The sequence below is a fragment of the Xenopus laevis genome, chromosome 4L (assembly GCF_017654675.1).
Source record: "Xenopus laevis strain J_2021 chromosome 4L, Xenopus_laevis_v10.1, whole genome shotgun sequence".
In the NCBI taxonomy this organism is placed as follows: Eukaryota; Metazoa; Chordata; class Amphibia; order Anura; family Pipidae; genus Xenopus; species Xenopus laevis.
In genome coordinates this window covers 118,443,958-118,467,337 of record NC_054377.1, presented here as the reverse complement: position 1 = coordinate 118,467,337, position 23,380 = coordinate 118,443,958, and the positions used below count along the sequence as shown (strand labels likewise).

Below are 23,380 nucleotides of genomic sequence, written 5' to 3'. Positions count from 1 at the left end.
CTGATTTTTATCAGGTGAGGGTAAGATCAGATGCATATTTTGTATCAGTCTAATACTATATTTCAATGATTCTGTCCCTCATTCCCCAGAAAAATTAAAATTTCATAATACCAGAAATACAGATATGGGATCCATTATCCGGAATCTGAATTATGGGAAGGCCATCCCCCATACACAGCATTTTATCCAAATAATCCATTTTTTTTTTAATTGTTTTCGTTTTCTCTGTAATAATAAAATAGTTCCTTGTACTTGATCCAAACTAAGATATAATTAATCTTTATTGGAAGCAAAACCATCTAAGTGGGTTGTTTAAATGATTTTCTGGAAGACATAAGTTATAAAGATCCAAATTATGGAAAGATCCGTTATCCAAAAAACCCTAGGCCCTAGCATTCTGGATAATAGGTCTCATACTTGTAGCAGCTGAAAGAAACTCCCTAACTAAAGAAATGTATGTGCAGTCATTTACAACTAGCCTCATCCTCCTCTAAGTGACAAGCTATCAAGTGCCTATTTGCCTTCTCCCGTCTGCATCTTTTGAATACAGTAATGCCGAATGCAGGCAGCACTGTATTCAAGTGGACAAAGGTAGCTCTCTGTGCTCTGTTTTGGAGCAAAATTAATTTATCAAAGTGTGCAAAGTGCACAAACATGGTGGATTGCACACATTTTGCACACTGCCTTGCACATAGTAAACAAGTCCTATGGTTTCCTAGGGTTAAAAGGGATTTACAACCATCAGTTTTCCATAATGAAACAAAATGTAATTCTAAGCAACTTCCCAATATACATTTATTAAAATATTAAAAGTTATGTGTGCGCTAGTGATGTGCGGGCTGACCCGAGGCCTGCGGGTCGGGCTGGTTCGGGCCGACCCCTGGACAAAATGCGCGGGGCGGGTGTGGGTTGTGCTCTTCTCCTGCTCTCCCCGCGACCCTTATGTGACGTCACTGCGGGGCGGGCGTGGGTCTATAAATAAAGGGGAGCAGCGGGTCGGGTGCGGGTAGGGAGTGGGCGGGTTAGGATCTGGTGCGGGTCGAGAAATTCTCAACCTGCACATCACTAGTGTGCACCTAATTGCTACTGCAAGCAGTACCGGCTCTTTATTTCTGTGCACTGCTGGTCTTGACTACTGATGTAACATACTGTAGCACAAGCCAGGTGATTTGCAGGCATGAGGGGTACCAAGTCAAAACTAGAGAACAGAAAGGGATAAACAAATACTGTATTTCTTTTAGTTGAAGGTACACTTACAAATAACTTGAAAACCATTGCAAAATTGTAATCAAGTATGTTTGAAAATTGCTTAGATAGAATTAAAAAATTTTTGCAATCTTCATTAAAACAAGTTTTGGGTGGCAATTCTTTTTAACTACATGAATCACCTACATTATTACGGCGGAAAATGATAAGAATAGGTGAAGCCATAGCAATATGCCACAAATAACCCCCCCACAAAACATAAAATATAAATACACTGTTTAACAATTTAAGGGTATGAGGATTATATAACACCTGATAAAAGAACTATAGAGATAAAGGTACATGATGTTATATGGGATCTGTTATCTGTAAACCCATTATCCAGAAAGCTCCTAATTTCAGAAAGACCTTTTCCCATAGACTATTTTATCCAATAACCCAAATTTTTAAAACTGATTTGCTTTTTCTCTTTAATAATAAAACAGTACCTTGTACTTGACCCAAACTAAGATATACCTGTAATAAATTCTTATTGGAAGCAAAACCAGCCTGTTTGGTTTATTTAATGTTTAAATGCTTTACTAGTTGACTTAAGATATGAAGATCAAATTATGGAAATACCATTATCTAGAAAACCCAAGGTCCCGAGAATTCTGTATAACAGGTCTCATACCTGTACTGATTATACTGATAGTGGTTAATTATAGCGGTTATTATTTGATATAGATTTTTTGTTGGTTATTCATTCTCTTTTCCTTTCTGTTCCTCTTTCTTTACAACAAATAAATAATAATAAAAAACAAACAAACAAATAATGAATGTAAAAAATATTTTTTGTTCTCCTAAAGTCACTTAATCTCTTAATGTTTTATTGTCGCTCAATGCACCAATAGCTTTAAGGCTAGTAAAGGTTGTTCTACACTGTGTAGAGCAACACTACTGTCCCTTTGCTGCTGCTGCTGCTGTAACTCTATTGCGTATGCAGGCATAATATTTTAGACAGTATTGATATTTTCTGGTACAAAGACGTAAATTACTCCGTAAGCAGTCTAAGCAATGAAGGGGTTAATCCAAGCTCTGCTAACTCACTAGAGGAATAAAAAAAAATGGGGGTGGGAGCTCTGACGTCTAACTCTCTCCTCCCTTCCAAGTCATAGACTAAGCAACGGCTGTGCACTACAGAGTGAGGCTTGAGCTGAGAGAGCTGCCTGTCAGGTTCTATCCATTTGCCTGAACACTCTCTGCCGAGAAAGGGCTTGTCTTTATTAACAAAGGGGCTGTCTATCCCAGCGTAAGTGCCTTCTTTTCTCTGCTAAGGTGCCCCCTTGAAGCTGTCACCCTGAAGTTTCTGGCAGTCCTATTGGTGGCAGGAATGCTTGCATTCCTGGGTGCCATCATATGCATTATAGCAAGTGTCCATCCAGCAGCCAAGGGACCTGTCCTTGGTGCTGACAATGAATCTGCTTCTACAGCTCCAATGGAGAAGAGCTTGGGAGCTCTCCATGGTGTTAAAACCTTGTATGGCACCAAAGATTCCTTTCTGGAGGTCTCGGGTTCCAAGAGCCAGGCCCCTCCAAGCTTCAGCAGGCTCCTGTGCACCCCCCTGGAAATGGAGTGCCCGTCTGATGTACAGAGAGATGCCCCGCAGCCTCCTGGAGAAGAGGTGCTCTCTTTGCAGAGCACAGCAGAACAGCTGAGACAGACTGTGTTACAGCAGAAAAAGCAGATCCTCACTGACCAAGAGGCCATAAGGGAGCTGACCGGTAAGCTCAGTCGCTGTGAGAATGGCTTGGACAAGAGTTATCGGGAGGGTGCAGATGGCTGGGGACCCAAGGAAGGAGCTATGGGAGATCTGCCCCTCGACTCCCCTCAGGCAGTGCAGGAGCTGGAAGAGGCAGTCAGGACACTGAAAGATCGCATTGAGAAAATTGAGGTAAGGAAATGAGAAGGGAATCTGTTTTAATGTTAAAGATTAACAGCATGGTCCATGGGAAAATGCTCTTTCTCCTCCATGCGTGTTATAAATGTATTGCAAAGATGTACTTATAAACACAAATACTAGGAGAAAGCCCTGACAAGACTGTAATAGATGATGCAGACAGATGCATTATATATTCACTGATCTACTGCCAAGGATACACAGCTTTATCAGGTAGCCAGACAGATGAAAAGAGTGCCATGAGCAGACGAGGAATCAAATCGATGGGGAATGGAGAGAGGAGTTAACCCTTCAGAAACTCACTGCACAGACATTTTATTGCTAATTACAAGGAGGTAGCAGCTACCAAGATATATTCAATTGGGTCAAAATGTCAGCAAAGATAGGGTTATTGGGTTATAAAATATTTAAAAGGGTTGTACATTGCAACAGCAAATTCATCACTGCATGCTGTTTAACGCTTTCATTGCTGTGTGGTTTAGTTCTTCTAAAAGCAATATATGCCAATCAATATTTGTAAAATAGGAGGGATACACAAGGGATAGGCAATAGCGGTGTATATTATACATAGCTTAACTTAATATATATGGGAAAAAACTTGTCTGAGTGTTTCAAATAAAAAAACTGCTTAAAAAAAACAGAATAAAAGTACTTTCTGCTCATCTCTATCACAGTTCAAAAAAAATGATCTGCCCCAATTGGGTGCAGTCAAATAGAACATTAAATATTCACAGTGAAGGTAGCCACACGCAAAAAATCTTGCGCCTCAAAAGTGGCCATTCTATATTATTATATATTCTATATATATATATATTTCTATGCAGGTAGTTTCAGGGGAAATCAAATGTGCCCAAATGAAGCTTTAATTGGGCAAAGGTTCACTGGGTAAGCCTCTTCTTGGAGTTTTCTGTTCTCTTCTACCCCCTATGCTGAAATGCTATGACAAGCACACACTTCTATTTCAATACATTCCTGTTGCAACTATATTGAGCTTTCTGCTCCCTATTTTAGTCTGTGTCTCCTGATCCTTAATCATTCCTTTTACTGTTAACTGAGTCCCCAGCTGTGGCTTGTTGATCCCAAATGATTTCTGTTCTTTGGGAAACATACTAAATATATTATTTATAAGAAATGTTTCCTTATTTGTCAGGTCTAAGTACAGATTAGGAAAATGTCACATAGTAGCCAGATTCAGCAGCAATCTATTTGAGCAGGTACTGGAAAAATAGCAAACAGATTTCCTAAAGACACTAAACATGTCACTTATCCGTAGGTCACTGCCATATGCTGTAAAAAGAATTGTATTTCATTGAGCGAGTCTGATTTACATACATTCACGTATGTAATAATGACAGTGCCCCTTACAGATATTCATCAAAATATGAGATAACCATTTGTCTTCCAAAATTTGTATAGGTGTGTCCTATCTAAAACGCAGCCTACTCTGCTGGAGAACCTTTCAGAGCCATAGAGCAGGGATCAGAATTGCATTGTACATTTTAAGTCCAGGGCACCTCTAAGCTTTTTACAATCAGGTGCCGGAGCCAACGCCGCAGGCCCTTCATGCATATTGTGCTGTAATAGAAATTCAACTGTTGAATTACCTGTAGGGGTCATGGTAAAGTGCCAGCTGAGGCACAGTTCTCCCCTTTTCTCAAGGCAGGAGTGTCCCTGCTTACTCTTTACTAGAGATCCAGGCGCAGGGGGCTGTATTTAACTTTGACTAATGCAGGTGTTAAAGGGATACTGTCATGGGACAAAAATTTTTTTTCAAAATGAACCAGTTAATAGTGCTGCTCCAGCATTATTCTGCACTGAAATCCATTTCTCAAAAGAGCAAACAGATTTTTTTATATTCAATTTTGAAATCTGACATGGGGCTAGACATTTTGTCAATTTCCCAGCAGCCCCATGTCATGTGACTTGTGCCTGCACTTTAGGAGAGAAATGCTTTCTGGCAGGCTGCTGTTTTTCCTTCTCAATGTAACTGAATGTGTCCCAGTGGGACATGGGTTTTTACTATTGAGTGTTGTTCTTAGATCTACCAGGCAGCTGTTATCTTGTGTTAGGGAGCTGTTATCTGGTTACCTTCCCATTGTTCTTTTGTTTGGCTAATGTGGGGGGGGAAAGGGAGGGGGTGATATCACTCCACCTTGCAGTACAGCAGTAAAGAGTGATTGAAGTTTATCAGAGCACAAGTCACATGACTTGGGGCAGCTGGGAAATTGACAAAATGTCTAGCCCCATGTCAAATTTCAAAACTGAATATAAAAAAATCTGTTTGCTCTTTTGAGAAATGGATTTCAGTGCCGAATTCTGCTGGAGCAGCACTATTACCTGATTCATTTTGAAATTTTTTTTTTTCCCATGACAGTATCCCTTTAAGCACAGGGATTAGATATACAGGAGAGCACTGTGGTTTGCTCAAGGCACAAGAGGACCGAAGTAAAAGCACCCCACATTAGAAAATGACCCCTGAAATTGCTTTGAAGCTCACTGTGTACCATTCTTGATCTTAAACTAGTCCATGGAAAAAAAGCAATAGATGGTACTAGCTGTAGTGTTATCAGGCAGGTAGGTAGAATTATACTTGCTCATTTGCAAAAAAAATCAGTCCTTCAAAAGGAGCCATCTGCTTAAGCCACACAGGTTGTATAACCTACCAACTATAAAAACAAAGAGGATAAGGAATATTGGTACTCCCAATGTGAACTGGAGACAGGCACAGCCAAAAGCCACTGGAAAGTAATGAGCACCTGCAGAGAGTGGTAATAACGGACTGTGCTGTGACATAGCCAGACAAGATAGCAGTATGTTGCATAAAGTGGAGAGTCAATACAGTGTCTCTTACTGGATGCCTGGCAAGCTGTGCTATCACATCCCATGTCTGTGTTTGTTTAATGCTTTCTGTATAAACGTATGGAATTTGTGTCATTTATGTTTTTGCAAAGTAAGGTAAATATAAAACCCTGGCCTTGTATTTTTATATTCAACACAGGGAAAGTAATGCTTAATCTGCCACCGTTTGGTAGTTCTTGAGTTACCCACTAACAGATTAGAGTCATAGGTTAAACTGTTAGACTTTAAAATGTGACTCCAGTTTTATATTGTATGATACAGGTGTGTGTGTTGTGTTTGTAGCTGAGCCACAGTTACTCCTTCACTGTTGGACGTCCATTTGTACATTATTCATGAATCAATATAATTAGTTCTAAGTCCCACTTTCAGCCCCCCTACTGCAGGCTTTCCAGTTTCCATGTATTCTCATTAACACCTCTCCTGAGTCATGTTTGTCCTAGGGAGAGATTTCCTCTGGCACTGCAACTCCATTTTCTTTCCATTACAGCAGAGAGTATTGATTGAGAGATGGGATGCTGAGCACTGTGTTCCAAGGTGTCAGCCTTCTCTAGTGTGGACATAAACACATACAAACAATATATAATACATTACTAAATCCCTTAAAGACAGGTAACCTTTTCAATATTCTAACATGACTGTAATATAGGAGGTTACTTCTTATTTAGTAGTAGTTTATAATGGGTGCTTGAAATGTAATGAAAATCATAGCTGCACAGTCACTCAAGAATGGATCAAGAGCCATGGCTGTGGTTTCCCCAAAAATAACTCCCCCATCACCCAAATGTCACCTTCACTCTCCTCAACTGCTGTTAAAGGAGAACCAAAGCATAACGATAGAAGAAGGGCAAAGATGTTGAATTTTAGGCTTTGGGTGTCTATTCCAGCCCAAGGCAACCACAACTCTTTAGCAGTAAAGATCTGTACCCCTAAAGATTTCCCCAGTAGCTCCCCATCTTCTTTTCTGCATATTCACTGCACATGCTCTGTGCTGCTGAGCTTAGGGACCGATGCACAATATACTGTATATATAATTTAATATGTCACAATATAATTCAGATTATAGGTACATGGCAGCTCAGGAACCAGCACAATTATCATCAGAAGATTTGTGAGGCCCCCGAAGCTTAGCTTCATAACGGCTGCCCAAAGCACATTGAGCATGAGCATGTCGCAGACACTCCTAACAAAATGCAAGATGAGAAACTCCTGTGACAATTTTGAAAGCCTGGATCGTTACTACTATAGAGATGCTGAATCTTTAGGCTGGTACAATAGGTGCAGTAAATTACATTTGGCATTTCTAGCCATATTCATTTTTATGGTTTAGTTCTCCTTTAACCTGAAAATAAGTGACTGGTATGTGCCACTATTCTGGTTGCACCCTCAACTTTTTTATTTTGTTTTGCTTTTTCAGAGGTGACTTTGTTGGGACCCCAACAGGTGAAACTAATGTAACCTTATGGTTGTTTAGGGAATGCCAATAGCAGTCTGTTTTTTGTTATTGTGTCTGTGGGTAGCCTGGTGAGTTGAAACTGAACCAACATGCAGCTTATTAGAATACTGCAGTATTCACACTGCTAGACCAGCCTGTCTTTCCCTGTTTGCCTATCCAGTGTTTCTCTATGGTTAAATTTTCTTGTACTCCTGGGCGTGTGGGTTCCAGGTAAAAAAACAGACTGCTGATGTTTGGTAAAGCTTTAAAAATGCATTCATAAAAACAAATAAGTAATTTACATAGGAATTACTGTTATAAGAATCAGTTGATATTGTTTATGCACAAGTGGATTAAAGGGGAACTCCGGCTTCCAAACAAAAAATTGATAAAGAGGCCACATAACACAGAAACCCCTAATATACCCATCACAGTTACATGTTTCTTCAAAAAGTATGAATAATTGCCATTTTCTATGCTGAAATCCAGCTGTTTAGCAGTTCTTCTCTTTCTGCATCATTTGAAATCCTGGCAGGGAAGGAGGGACTAAAAACTGATGTTACAAATTTTAACAACTTCTCCACATCTTACAGACAGCATGCAGGAACTACATAACCCACAATGCATTGCACTGTGATGTTCTGTTCCTTAATGAAATCACATGTGCAGGGAATTGTGGGGTTTGGAGGATACAGGCTAAGGACAGACAGTTGTTGATACAAAGTAACAGTAGTCAGCCAGCTCAGCAAAGTAGTCAGACAGATCAGCAGGAGAGCAGGGGGCTAGGCTTAGGGAACTAATCCAAACTATTAAAAATCATGAAAAGTCTGCATATTTTTTAATTAATGTATATTGCAAAGTTGCTTGAAATTATGTTTACTTTTTAAAAAGCTTAAGTTATGTGTGGAGTTTCCCTTTAAGTAAACCTTGAGCCTGGGTGGTTTTCATGACATGAGCTCCACAGAACATGTAAATGTTTTGCTATTCCCATTTTCAATATCATAGCCACCTTAAAATGCATGTTTTTGTTTTATTATTTAAGGTATTACTGTATAATTTTCATGTTTTTCTTTTTGCAAATACAATCTGGAATGCAATGAATACTTCCTTCAGTTACGCAATAATCAGTGTATACTTCCCAGCAGGGATGAGCATAACTGGGAACAAAATTCAACTTAAAGGCGTTAGAGTCAATGGGAAAGCGAAATAACATTGGGTTATGATGTTTTAGCTCTGCAATAGGATATGCATTTCCCTGCATTGCTAGAGAAGCTCCTTTGTACTATCCTACAATTGTTCTTCCTAGAAAAAATAAGGCTCCCATATTGCCAAATTCTTCCAAACACTGCACATGGACAGCTCCTTAGATAAACAGGGGAAGGCTCACATCTGATTAGCTTATGTGGAAGACAAGGGGCACATAATAATGACATTTGTGTTTTTAATGGCTCAAAAAAAGAGTTTTTTTCCCTGCCAAAACAGAATGTATGGTGAAATTGTAGTGATGATTTGCAAAAATTGCAAAGTGCATAGATTACATCACATTCCCAAAGTCTTTTGTCTGTAATGCAACACTCTATAGTATGTAGCTTAAAGTCTCTCCCTATCTCCTCATTCACCTCATTTATATTTTCTGAGTTGAAACTCTATCCTTTCTATTAACTCACAGGAAGAGCTGCTAAGTGATGTCACATGAGTCAGGGGCCCTCATATCCCCCCGATGACTGTGGCCCTGGTTGATGTGAGTGCCCCCCCATATCATTCCTATGATAATCTGCTACAATTTTCATATCAGATATGAAAATTCATTACAAATTGCAGAAACATGTGCCAAGCAAATATTTTATGGTCCATCTAGTCAATCCATTCCATTATTATCTAAAAAAAAACTGATACAAAATACAACTGTGTCTCTTCCTAATTACAGAAAGCCCTGCGCCTTTTGCAGACATCCCTGCGTCTGCATTTATACATTGTCATGAAGACCATGGTACGTTGTGAATTCTGTCTTCAATTTCTGTGGCAAATAGAAAAATAAAGTGGCAATTCAAACCACAATTAATAAACTGAAAAGCCTATAATTTACAGGTTTGTTGTAAAGTTGCACAGTGTGAATAATAATGCAAGCAGCAGCATCACTAATAACTACTGACTACTGAAACTGATAAACAAATGCACAATGTAACATTGCTTCTGCTCTCAACATGTTACGTTTTCAACCCATCCTTCCCTTCTCTCTTTTTCCTTAAATAATTAAACAGTTCTGGAGCCACAAGCCACCTCTTTCCTCCGAGTGGCTTATTACTGGTCTGTAATGCTCCACTGATCTGCCAGCTATACTGAGCCTCCTGTCTCATTAGCATTTGCTTGTGGTTTTATAAATAGAACCTATAACTTCGTGTGATAGACTGGGGCATAGACTTCCAAGTAATAACCATGTGGGGGTGGTCAGCAGGGAAAATGGAGAATTCGCACACACTTTAATTCTTAAAGGGTCCAAATGAACGTAGTGTACTGACTGCATCTCCTGACATCCTCAAATAGTACAATAAACTCTTCTTGTTTTCTCCAGTAAATGCTACTTTAGCTGAATATGCTAACAATCATTTCTACATTGAATTCCCACTCTTTGTGTGCAGTTACTATTAGGATTTATGTTTTTAAAATGTAAGTTGTGATCTTTTGTTGACGGCAAAGCCTAAGTACCATTTTGAAACCAACTTGTTTGGCTAATGGCATCCAGGATTGGGCCATAAGTGAGTGGTAATGAAATAGAAAGAAGAAATCATAAAGTTTGCACCACGTCTAGTAACCTATAGCAACCATCAGCAGGTAGCATTTACTGGTTAGTTTTGTGAGAGCAAATATCCAACTGGTTGTTACTAGAAATAGTCAAAATGTCATGGCTTTTATTATATTATTTGACATCTTACAACTGATTTGTCTCCTTTTAAGACATTATCATGTGTCCGAAATATCCGTGTATCTAACTTTATTGCACATCATTCGAATGCTGGGGGTAACGCAGTGCTGTGTTTAGCAACTGTGGCAAGATTTTCTATTGCCTTGAGAACTCCTCTCATAAAGGTATAGTGACTTATCCAACAATAAAAGTTTTTGTGATAATTAATTATGTGGTTTAAAAGTATGACTTACTTACACAAAGCCATTTTCATCTGAGAGTCTGAATTTCCTTTGGATCTGGAGAGCTCTGGTTCTTCCAAAAGACCTTGCTTTTTTATGTTGCAGTGGATTCAAAAAGTTAGCAGTATTGCTGCATTGTGTGTTGATACCTGCAACAAACCTGAGCGGGCAAGAGTAGGCCTTGCAGTGCTTACTTATAAAACACTTGGGAATGGTTGGCTTTACACAGAGTGCCGGATCACAAATCCACCCCTTGGTGCAGAGAGCAGCTTCAGAAGATGCAGCCAAGTAGTGTCCTTAACGCCTGCCTTTGGGAGTCTAGCAATTAGGCGAGTTCAGGCTCTCGCCTCAGGCGGCAGCACCCCACTAGGTACCACAGGAGGCAAAAATGCTGCTCCTGGTACTTTTAAGAGCCGAATTTACGGTTTTCAAACCTGAAATTCAGCTCTTCTAGCGCAGAGAGCGCAAGTTAGGCTCTCTGTGCTAGCGTACTGGCCCTCTCTGCCGCCCTTGTGGATCCTCCTGGACCACCTCAGGTGCAAAAAGGTAAGCGCATGGGGGAGGGGGGGCAGCAGCAACTGCTGCTGCCTCAGGTGGCAGATGGCAGAGGGGCCAGGATCGCCACTGGAGTCTAGGTGCCTCCCCTCTCCAATTCAGAGATGAGTAGCAGCAGGTCTTTGCGAAACAGAAATCATGGCCCGTGGTCATATACCCAATACAGAATTACCCTTATTGTCTTTGCAGAACTAGGCTCTACAGATACAGTATTTCTGTTTAAACTACAAGTGACCCATGGAGGGGTTCCAGTATATGAACACTTTCCTGTGCAAACTAATATATATATGCTGTCTTTGAGAACGAAATAGAGTTATATATGGTTGACATAAAATTAACATCTACACCTGACCTCAGCAGCTGCACAGCTTCAGATTATACATCATTCACATCACTGCCCTGATGGTGCTGTCTAAGGTCCTTATCACATTAAAAGTGAACTCTTTGCTTGGGGTACTAATTAGCCCAAATGGTGGTTGCGTGGGTTATAAACGTTTGTGCAACAGATGCCTTAACTTCATCCTCAGAAGACTGAATGCCTGCTTACTGCCAATATTAACTCACCTATATGTATTGAGTTAATTGTTGCACATACGTAAAAGGTTTTGATCTTTTATGTGATATATTTATGTTCCCTTTCTGGAAAGAGAGTGATCATATGCCATTTTGTTTGGATCATTGTTTGAACAAATAGTGCCTATTTCTTGTTTTTCCTCTTGTATTCTTGCATGTGTTTCGCCACCTAAACTGTCCCCTTGGGGACAATCATTATGCAATAGGCTTCTGAGAAGAAGTAGCACTATATCAAAGAAATGCGCAGAATACATATGTATGCCCTCCAGCTTCCCAGTAATATATAAGCTAGACTCAATTATTTCTATAGTTATTCTCTGTACAATAATTCTAAGTTATGTGATTTGTAGCTGTATGAGGCTCTTGTTTCTCCTTTTTAATATCACAAATTATTCTTTACTAATGGCTCAAACATGATTCGGCTTTAAAAACCAGGAGCATATTTAATATTTAAAATATTGCAAGCAGGTCCATCTCCCCCGTATCATTCTATCACCCTTGTTTGTAAATTTGTTATATAGTTCCTGTGTATTATAATGCTATTGTATAGCCCAGTTTAACCAGTGCTACTTGAATAAGTGTTAGGAGGCATGTTTTGGCCATAGACAGAGGTATATACATAGATTATAGGGGTCATTTATAAAATGCAGGGCAGGGTGCAAAGTGCAAAAAGGTACATACCTCTTATTATTATCCTTAGACCCTGGAGGGGAAAAAAACTGAGTTTGAACAGACAACTGATGAGGATTGAATGCATTTGTATTAGCATTATTGCCCCTGTTGCTTGGGGTTATAGTAAGTCTAAGAACTACATTTCCTACAAGCCCTTGCTACAGGAAGTGCATAGAAAGGCCAAAAACACCCCAACCCCATAGACCAAAAGGGAAGAGGAAGGGAGGAACCAGCCACAGTGCTGTGCTGGAAGACTTAGGGGCAAATTCACTAAAGGGTGAATTTTCACCATCGACCGATTCACCACACTCCGCGCCACTTCACCAGGCACAAATTCGTTATCACTTTGCTAATTCACTAATAGGCAAAGTTGCGTCTCAGCAGCTGACGAATTTTCACTAGTGTTACTTCGGTTGGGTGAGCATTTCATAGCGAATTTTCACTAGCGTTAATTTCTGCCTAGCGAAACTTTCGATTAGGTTAATTTGAATAGGCAGTGTGCTTAAAGGTATGGACATCTTTAATAGTAATGGTGTAAATGCTTGAAGTGGCCACTCTTTCAAACACATGTCCAATGAGCCATAATAAAGACAGAAGAGATCCTGTAATGCCCTAGACATGAGCCCATCCTTAAACAAATGTGCCATGCCCCTCAATTTAGTTTTAAAAAATTCCTCACACATAAATCTTTAATAGTTAGGACTTTTGATGGCAATCTCGCTTTAAAAAAAGAAGAGTCGCCAGCGTTTTTGACAAATTTAATGCATTTCCGGCATACTGAATATGATGTCGCTGACATAAGATTGAGGAAGATGTTGCTTCATTTATGAGTTCGCCTGGTCTGAGGTGGCAAAGTAAACTCTGGTGAAAGAGGTAGCCAGAATTTGCAGAGTAATGACCGTTTGCCAGAGCGAAAAGTCGCCTGGTGATAGAGTGCGAACAAAAACTAGCAACAGTCTTGTTCACTAGCAACGTGTCCTCTACGCCTGTTAGTGAATTGGCGATGTCCCTGCGGATGAGATTTCTGGCGAATTTCTGGCCACTTTAGTAGAGACTGGGAGTTTTGTGTTGCAGCCGGGTTTAGTGACCAGCCAGATAGAGAGACTGATCTGCAGAGGGAGACACTGCAGGGTGCAGCTTGCTGGGAGTTGTTTCCTGTTCCCTGGAGGGAAAGTGCGCAAGGTCCCAACAGCCAATGCAATCCTGGGTTGCGGCCTAACAGTCTTCTTTATCAGTAGAAAGCTAGAAACAGAGTTCCGTCTGAACGATGAGTTGCTCTTAACTGTTTTGCCAGTTTGGGAGTTCAGCCCTTATTGTATCTGTGAGACTGTGTAGTTTCTATGGACTGGGGAGCACCTGAGTTGCTGGATGTTTCCACGGTGCTCAGATGTGTCTCCCTCTATATTAGAATATGGGCACACAGGCTGTTGACAGTGGCTGTTGTCCATTGATTTGAATCCGGTCAGCTTGTGTGCGGTCACACACAGCGGAGCTGAAGCTGAATTCCTTATTTCGGTTGAGCTCAGCTTTTGTGTAACTGCACACAGGCTGATCGAATCCAAATCAATGGAGCAGGGACACTGAACAAAACTGCTTCTCTCAGTCTGCAAAAATACGCAGACTCACAACAGCCACTGACAACAGCCTGTGTGCCCAGCCATAACCCTACAGTCACCATCTGTTTTGTTCCAATGAACCAGCAGAGCTGCTGAGGGAACATCAGGGATTACATGGTTACACCATCTACCTGCAAGGATTGTAAGTAAGACTGACAGCATTGCTTTTACACATCCACCCCAGAGGAAGAACCCTATATACCTTCAAGGGACTCATCTGCATCTTGTGTTGTCTTCACATCAACAGACAGTATACAATTTACAAGTTTGATTTTAACCTATATTAGAGCCTATATCTGCCCTTTCATTTAGGCTGATGTGTCTTTTGCAGCCTATCCAGTTCTTCATAAGGGGGCTCCCCACTAGTACACACCATACCCAGCTGGCACCCCATGATGCTTGAGGCAACCAGTCCAACCACAACTGATTCTTTACACAAGAAGAGCTGACTTTCATGACAAAACCATCATTTCATCTCCAGGGGGTGTTTTTTTGCTGCCCTTGGTAAAGTGTTGCACACTGCCACGTAAGTCAAGGCCCTAAACTAGTCTTATTACAGTTATGGTCTTGCAACCCACAAGAGAGAGTTCAAAGCCAGCTCATATCTGCCAACCAGCCAGTTAGTACTTTAAAACCTGCTATACGGTGTCTGATTTATTGAAAATATGCCAAACTGGCAACGCTGTATAGTACACCAGTACACACAGTTCATATTCCCTCCATGATGTGGGAGGAGGGTGACATTAAAATATTTCCTTAAACAATGATGAACATATTACAGAGGGGTGGAGAAGTCAGTAACATCTGTGCGGTTGAAGTTTAATCAGAGAAAGACTATATGCAGAACATACAGTATAGTATCTTCAATGCAATCTTTTTTGTTAAATAAGTATAAAATAAACCTAGAGAACAAGGATTGGGGAGCACCAACCATCAATTGTGAATTTACAGAGGATGGTGTAAAGCGTCAAGTGGATTTAAACATGATCATAAAAAGAAAGTAGAAAGAACTGACCAATATCATTGCACCCTCTATTCATCTATTATATCCGAAGACTCATGTATGATGGATAATTAAACCGTAACTTTTAATAAATAATTAAAACAAAATGTAAAGTGTGAAGGGGTTAGCGCTTGAGGTGGTATGAAATAGGTGACTCTCCCAGGTCTATATTCATTACCTAGTCTGCTTAAAGTGATACTGACAGTAGAAATTTTCTTTTCAAAATATTGATCTACATTAAAAGTTACATATAGGTCACATCGATCGTTTTTTGCCGAGAGTTCTGCTTTTGTAAGTAATTATTACTTGAAGTTTCTAAACCTGACTGTTTTGCCAACATGACTGTCCCATCTCAGTCTCAGTCAGAGTTTCTAATGCTAACGGACTCCTGCTGCACAAATATGGCAGCCCCCTCATAGAGGAACATGGGGGTAAGAAAGGTAATGTAAAAGCATCAGGCAAATACTTTTATGGCAAAATTATAAATAGCATTCAAAGATAATGTTATGATGGATATAAAAAAAGGTTATTTTCTGGTGTCAGTTACTCTTTAAAGGGATCCTGTCATCGGAAAACATGTTTTTTTAAAAACGCATCAGTTAATAGTGCTACTCCAGCAGAATTCTGCACTGAAATCCATTTCTCATAAGAGCAAACAGACTTTTTTATATTCAATTTTGAAATCTGACATGGGGCTAGACATATTGTCAATTTCCCAGCTGCCCCTGGTCAAGCGTAATAGACAAGTTCGGTTGTAATTTGAACACAGAATAAGAGCATATCTATATAAACAACTCATTGCCTCTTGTTGATTCGTCTCCCTGCTATTAGCCGGATTTTAATTGATGCACACTGGACATTTTGTTTTAGTTATTTATTAAAAGTTACATTTTAATTATCCATCATACATGAGTCTTCGGATGTAATGGATGGGAGGGTGCAATGATATGGGACAGTTCTTTCTTCTTTCTTTTTCTGATCAAGTGTAAAATAAATGCTGCTTTACATTTTTACTATCCAAACAGCAGATAGTTGGCATTATCTTAATAGGGTCTGTGAATAGAGATTCAGTTAACATGTACAGTATGCACTAAAGGGATTTCCAAAATGTATTGCAAAGCATTTCTATTATCACTTTCAACACATGGTAATGGGAAACCTGTCCTCATGGTACCCTTTAATGTAATTCCGTAAGGACAGCAATCTTTCTGAGATCGAACCCAAGGTCTCCGGTCTCTGAGTTATTAAGCAAATTATCTTGCTGATGAATTCTTGCAATCTATAGTACCTAGCACATCTTATATCTCAGAAGTTTCCATTTTATTAATGATACATTCGTCACTTTAACAAAGGCAGAAACCCCTCAGGGATATATTTCACAATCCTATCAAACTATAGAATTGAACTTTATGCTCATATTAGAATATCTGTTAATTAAAATTGGGTATCCAGGCAAAAGTGAAACACTTCAAGCACAAGTTAAGAATTCCCAGAACATGGTCTGAGAAACTGATTATCTTTTTCTATTTTTCCCAATATTCATAAGCAATTTATTTCTTATTCTCTTCTCTGCAAACCACAAAATAGAAACGAAAGTCCAGCAAACTCATTATTATATTACTTCGGATTACTTTAAAGAGCAAAGTAAAAGTCATGCCCTTTCTATTTATGAAAAGTATTATGGCAAAGTAATTTTAAAAAGAAATATTGTGTTGTAAATAATATACATTTTAACACAGAAAAAGTAGGAAGAAGGCAGCTATTATCTATGGGACCAAATTGCTTATATAAGAAAGCAGATATCTTGGTGAACCTTGAGTATTAAATTAAAAACAATGTACCACCATTCACCATATGCAAAACAGGGTGCAAAGATCAAAAAAACAGACACAAATGTCCATGTTATTTTTGCACCAAAATGGAGCATGGAGGGTGTATTCATGAGAGGTGAATGGGGGTGCATGTGAGCATCCTCTTTCACCCACTACTCATTTCCTAACTTGTGCTTCATTCATCAGACATACCGTTACACAGTTGTAGAGCCCCGGAGAGTGAATCACACTTGCCCTAGAACAAACGATAAGTACAGAGCTGAGTTTCACGTGCCCCCCCTGCCATATTTTTAATCTAGCATGAAATGCAGAGTGCAGATGGATTCCTGGAACAGAACTCACACAGAACTAAAATAAAGAACATAGCTTCTATTTTGCAGAACAGTCTGTACCCTTTCTCTTAAAACCCCCATAAACCAATGCCTGCAACATCTTAAATTCTTGTGGAATCTTCAGACCCCACAAATAGCTCCTACTCCTCCTTACAATTTCAGTCCTGCAATGATCAATCCATTCAGATGTATACATATTTCATACATAGCCTCCTAATAACACAATGAGCTTATTTAATAGATATTAAATTCACAAGCAAACCCGCTGCTAGACCTAGCAAGAATAAATATAGCTTGGGTTATTGGAATTAAATTGCTTTCTCATAATAGATGATTAGCATGTATGTTAGTGTGTTTTTGCAGCTGTACAACCTTGTTTTCATCGGTTTTGTCGCACAACAATGGTATTTTTAAAAAACAGCTATTGTGGCCTAACTTGTTTGTGTGCTCTGTCTCTGAGACAATAATAACATCTTTCATTGATATTGTGATGATGCACTTTTCTTTCAGTTACCTATAACTATTCTAGAGAATAAAAAGAAGACAGAAATACATCAACAGCATATTGAGGAAACCAGAATAACCTTTTTTAATTAAAACATGTAATTGTTTTTTGCTTGATTTGGTTTTACTCTAGACGGAGATTCAACAACGAGTGAATAATGCATCTTCTCCAACCTCAGCCTCACCATCCCCTCTTCATGGACGTGATTCCCTGCAATCCAAGATGCTAGAGCTGGAAGCCCAACTTCTGGCCAAGCTTCAGGAACTAGAGAAGGAACAGACCACAGCCTCTGGAGAAAGAGACAAACAGGATATAGAGAAAGAACTAAGCATTTTACAGAATCGCATTGCAGAACTAGAACATGGTGAGGGTGGTCATTTTATTTATATTATAAGAAAGCAGGGATGCTCCAAATCCAGAATTATGTTCAGGGTCAAACTAAATTCAAAAACAATGGTTGGCAGTGGCAATCAGATAGGATTCAGACCACAATGTTATACAAATTGTTCCAGCAATTGATAAACAAATACATTTTAAACAGAAAAGGGATGGTAGTTTGTTCAACTGTCCAACTTTATTTACTAAACATGGAGCAGCTTCAATTACATTGTTTGCCCTGTTTAGCTCAAGAAATATAACAAATACGGCTTTATGTTTTTTTATTAAAACAACAGTATGTTTAGCACAAGCCCTATTATGTGCACTCATGTTGAACTAGGGGGAATACTGCTACTTTATATATATTCCATTCATATAAATTTTATTCAAATAAAGCAAAAGAAAAACGGTGCCAGAAAGGACAATTGAATTAAAAGTACCAGCCAGGATAGTAGATTGTAATGCAAAATACTGGTAACAATGTAAGTTATTAAATATGAGTTATTAAATACTAAATCAAGGCAGGTATATAAGCACCAACAAAGTGTTGTGTAAACATGTTACAAAATACTGTACAACTGCAATTATACTATGTATCAAGGGGTGATCTGACAGACAGACAGACAGACAGAACTACACATTTAGTTTCCTTTTACTCACCTCCACCCACCATCTTTTACCCACCTCATCATACATACTTCAAAATACAAAGGGCTGATCAGAAAAAACTACACAGTGACATCAAAGAGCTAAGAACATAACATATGAATATTATAATATAATACACAAAAGCCATGAATATCTTTTAAATGATCCTTATAATCCTTATAAACGGTGAGTTCTGATGCCATCAGTTATAAACAATGAGTTCTGATGTCATTTCTGTCACATGACTCACTGAAATTTGTGTATTATAATAAATAAAGTACCCCCAGTTGCAAAATATGACATCATTTACAAGATGGGGTACTTGGTGTTTAGGGAAGCTAGCTGCATGACTTACTGAATCTTGTGCATTGTGAAAAATAATTTATCCCAGTCTTCAGTCTTTTGCCTTTATATGATCATGGAACTCCTCTGTGGTTTATCCTTATATTTTACATTAGGGGATGCGTTCAGTGAGCCCCAATCATAACTGATGACATCACTAAGCACCAGATATACTTTAAAGGATATACTTATACTTGTTGTGTCTTATAATACATATACACACATATAATATTACATTGCCTTAAAATCTACTTTAGAAAATCACAAACCGCTCTTGGATGAAAACCCCAGAACCCTCATTCTCTAAAATATTTATTGTTTTTATTTACCTACTTACATAGGAAACCCAGGGTACAACCCTGAAAATTTCAAGCTCAGCTTTTCAGTCCGTACCAACTACATGTATGGGCGTGTGAAGAAGACTCTTCCAGAGCTTTATGCGTTCACCATCTGTATGTGGTTGAAATCCAAGGCATCTGCAGGGTCCGGAACTCCCTTCTCTTACTCAGTACCGGGTCAGCCTAATGAAATTGTGTTGTTAGAATGGGGGCACAATCCAATGGAGCTTCTTATCAATGACAAGGTAAACATTTCATATATAAAATAAATATGAAGCAATACAGTATAGTCAGAACCAAAGCAATGTTGTAGGTTATAGTGGCCATTAAGCAACAGGAAGTCAGGGTGCAAAAAAACAGGAGCACCTGCACTTTGCACCCTGCCTTCCTACCTTTACAAATTGCAGCTACCCCCATAATATAGTGCTTGCCTTTGGCACTGTATAAATGAGGGGAGGGTGGGTGGAAGCACATAGGCATTCAACTACACCCTATAGTGCCCTTGCACTTCTGTCTGGGTCATAGTAAATGCCCCCTTGTATTTATTTTGGGTTACACAAATGACGGTTTGGCGCGCATCTCCATATGAAAGTTTAGAAAATAATATAAATCTGCTATGTAAATGTTTTTTACAAAAAAACACAAAAAGAGAATTTTAAACAAAAATTTCTACCATCACTAGCAATTGGTTTATGTGTAGTAGTCTTTGTATTAACTGCTATATCGATATCTCAGTCTGACAAATTCTAACTCAAACTGACAGGTCACACAGTTGCCTCTGAGCCTAAAAGATGGGATGTGGCATCATATCTGTGTAGCCTGGACCACGAGGGATGGCATGTGGACAGCTTTCCAGGATGGGAAGAAAAAAGGCTCCAAAGAGAACCTCTCTGCTTGGCATCCCATCAAACCCAATGGAGTTATTATATTAGGACAAGAGCAGGTAAATTCTGTTCTCTTCTTACATTTTGTGATTTACAAATAAATGTGAGGGAAAGCTTTTCGGCTTCCCAATATCATCACAAGGGATTTTATATCATTCAAAAGTCATTATCATTCCTGTTAATATGTTTTGGTGGTTGCAGTGAGAGTTGAAATAGGAAATAGGCACAGTTAAATTACAAATTCAGCCATTTAAAACACACTCTGCATTTTTTTTAGCTCTGATGTGGTTGATAGGTGTTTCCCATTCAGATCAATAAGATGCAGCAACAGGGTGATTTGGGACTCTTTCCACACAGCTGAGAAGTGCCCCGTGTGCCCTCAGTCTTACTGTTATAATCAATATTTGTCTGTGAATACTAATGGGTATGTTTGGTGCTCGACTATTCTCTTTCCCTGTCAGCTTCTCCCCTGTTTAATGTAGCTTCAGGAAAAAGATGTTGCTAGGCAGTGTAGTGTAACCCCCATGTCTGGAAACATAGGCTGTTACCTACTTTTGTTGACAACATAGAATCTATATTGTTGGCCAGGAAAGAGTTACACTTTTTTTGTAGTTTCGTAAGGAGGACGACAAGCTTATAATTTTTTTTTTATTTAATTAAGTTATATACATTACATTAGCATCATCTTTAATGCTATTCCATAAGTCATAAATCAATGTATCCTTCCATTTTCTTCCACTTGTTAATACACTCCTTTTTTTCAGGCCATTCCTTTCAATATCTTGTACTTTGCAGTATCAAAGTGTGAAATTAGAGCTCAGTACAGAAAAACTCACCCGCTTTCTGTTCATTCCTAGGGGATTGTGAAAAGTGTATTTAATAAATGTGAACTCTAACTTTCACCCATGAATAAATATGCTTCTATCCCATTCTGTGTTTGCTGAAATCACCCATACACACACATTGACATTTCTCTAATTTACCTATTCCTATCACTTTGGTTTATTAAATGTATTATTATAATTATCTGTCTATGCAACATGTTGAACCTATTTTTTTTTTTTTACATTTTCCTTTCTGATACAGGACACATTAGGTGGTCGTTTTGATGCAACACAGGCATTCGTGGGTGAAGTGGCACAGTTGAACATGTGGGATCGAGTTCTGACCCAGACAGAAATAGAGGGCATCGCCAACTGTACAGCACCTCTTGTAGGTAACCTCGTTCACTGGGAAGACCGCCAAGTGGATGTTTTCGGAGGAGCCACAAAGGGGATATTTGAAAGCTGCGAGGAGCGCCTTGGCCACTGAATTACCTGAGCATCCAAGCTTTCCTCCTGCACCCTACCTTCCCTTTAGTGTCACCATTGCAGGATTGTGCAGCTATCAACAAGACAGCACAAATTTGAGTTACCAGCAACACTTTCAAAATGAGTAATGTTTGTGGTTAGTAAAAGGGTTTAGGATGAAATCTTTTCCAGATAATCTTAAAGCAGACATCTTAATTATGGCATCTTTTTCCTCTTACCTAACCACAGGCTGTTGACTTCCACTAGCTGATAATAAATGAGTTGCATTATCCTGGGCTCAGAGTCCTGCAGTAACAGCAACACTTCAGTAACCAATAGCACAAGCACAATGTCAGCACAAGAAATTCTTGCTGTTCACCTTACTGCCAGTACATTAGGCAGCTTAATGTTTCATCAGTTTAATATGTTCTGAGAAAACACTTTTAGCATTTTATCTACACAAATCCCTGCTCCTCTTGGCCCATGAGATATTGATGTAGGCTACAGATTGGGAACAGTCTGCCAAAACAATAATGGGAGTAGCAGGATGAAAATCACGCTGAAAATAGGCTGTTTTCTCTTTCATTAAAAGGGAAAGGCTAGAACACTGGACCATTTAACAACATATGATAGAATACATATTTCTCTCATGCCACACATATTTTATAGAGATAATTGCAATTTTCCCACAAAAATTCAAGGTACAGTGCACACAGGGAAAGGTTATATTTTCTATTTACCTTTAAAGTGTGGGCAAAGCCCAACTTCAGATTATTTATATTTTATACATCGTAAAATATTTTAAGAACAATTGCCTTACAAACCTACCAAACAATAAAGTATTTAACCTAGCACATATTCTTTCTTTTCTTTTTAGTTTTTATTTTATTCTTATTTATTACATTTCTATTTTTCACCTTCAAACAATTCAAAGAAAGCTAAGTGAAAAAAATAAAAATACTATATTCTATACTTTTAAACATTTGAGGGTATAAGAATTTCATTTATTTTTGTATTTTTATTCTTAAATTTCCCTGACTGGTGAATTTTAAATGGACAAATTTTAATACAATATAACTACAAGATTGTGGTGAGAGTATTTCAACTACTGTAAATAATCAACTTCTAAGATAGCTGCTTTAAGACATAGCTCTAGGAGAACAAAGAACATTAATATCTGTAACTCAGAGATCCTCCCTTGTCCGTACATAAGCTTCATGGGGCTGCAATCATGTAATCTCTATGGTTCTACTTTGTGATATCACAATATTGACTCACTGTGACATAAGACATCACTGCCATTTTCTCTTTCAGAGTTCTTCCATATTTCTAAACTATTTCACTTCTTATATAAATGTATTGTGTTAACTTTGAAGGTTTCTCTTAAAAGTTCATCAGGACCACAAGAATATATTCTTTCTTGCTTTTTCATATTCTCTCATTTCTTCCTTCCATTGCCCTATCCCACCTTCCTCCCATCCCAATGTCTTTAAATTGTCCTAATTCTCCTTGAATTCTACTTGCTTGATCTTTTGGAACATTTGTGAATTGAATTGTGTCTATTTTGTATATTATCAGTGCTGGAAATAAAGATGGAATTGTGTTTGTTTACATTTGTCAGAGAAAACAAAAACACTATAAGACTGCAGTGTTTTAACTTGTTTATATCTTATTCTTTTAGTATGAAGAGTATATTTAGCAGTATATTTAGTTGCTTTTGATAGAAAAATATACCTTCATGTGTACATCATTATACTTTACAAGTATCTACACAACAGCAAGTGGAATAATCATATATTCATCGGCCATGCAAATGATGCAGAACAATTCTTA

General features: G+C 38.6%; 1 protein-coding gene across 1 annotated transcript; it reads left to right on the top strand.

Annotated features, from left to right (window-relative positions):
• Nucleotides 1-2,367: 2,367 nt before the first annotated feature.
• On the top strand, nt 2,368-23,158 carry nptxr.L (neuronal pentraxin receptor L homeolog). The gene is made up of 5 exons (XM_018258828.2): nt 2,368-3,139; nt 17,801-18,032; nt 19,378-19,619; nt 20,138-20,317; nt 21,345-23,158. Exons 1-5 carry the CDS (start codon nt 2,579-2,581, stop codon nt 21,567-21,569), a joined length of 1,440 nt encoding a protein of 479 aa, XP_018114317.1. The 5' UTR covers nt 2,368-2,578; the 3' UTR covers nt 21,570-23,158.
• Nucleotides 23,159-23,380: the final 222 nt, after the last annotated feature.

What these genes read in the sequence shown, in the direction of transcription:
- nptxr.L (XM_018258828.2), top strand. Translation starts at nt 2,579, where the DNA reads ATGCTTGCATTCCTGGGTGCCATCATATGCATTATAGCAAGTGTCCAT. An exon ending in ATCGCATTGAGAAAATTGAG is followed by an intron (nt 3,140 to 17,800) that starts GTAAGGAAATGA and finishes GTTTTACTCTAG; the next exon opens with ACGGAGATTCAACAACGAGT. An exon ending in AGCTTCTTATCAATGACAAG is followed by an intron (nt 19,620 to 20,137) that starts GTAAACATTTCA and finishes TCAAACTGACAG; the next exon opens with GTCACACAGTTGCCTCTGAG.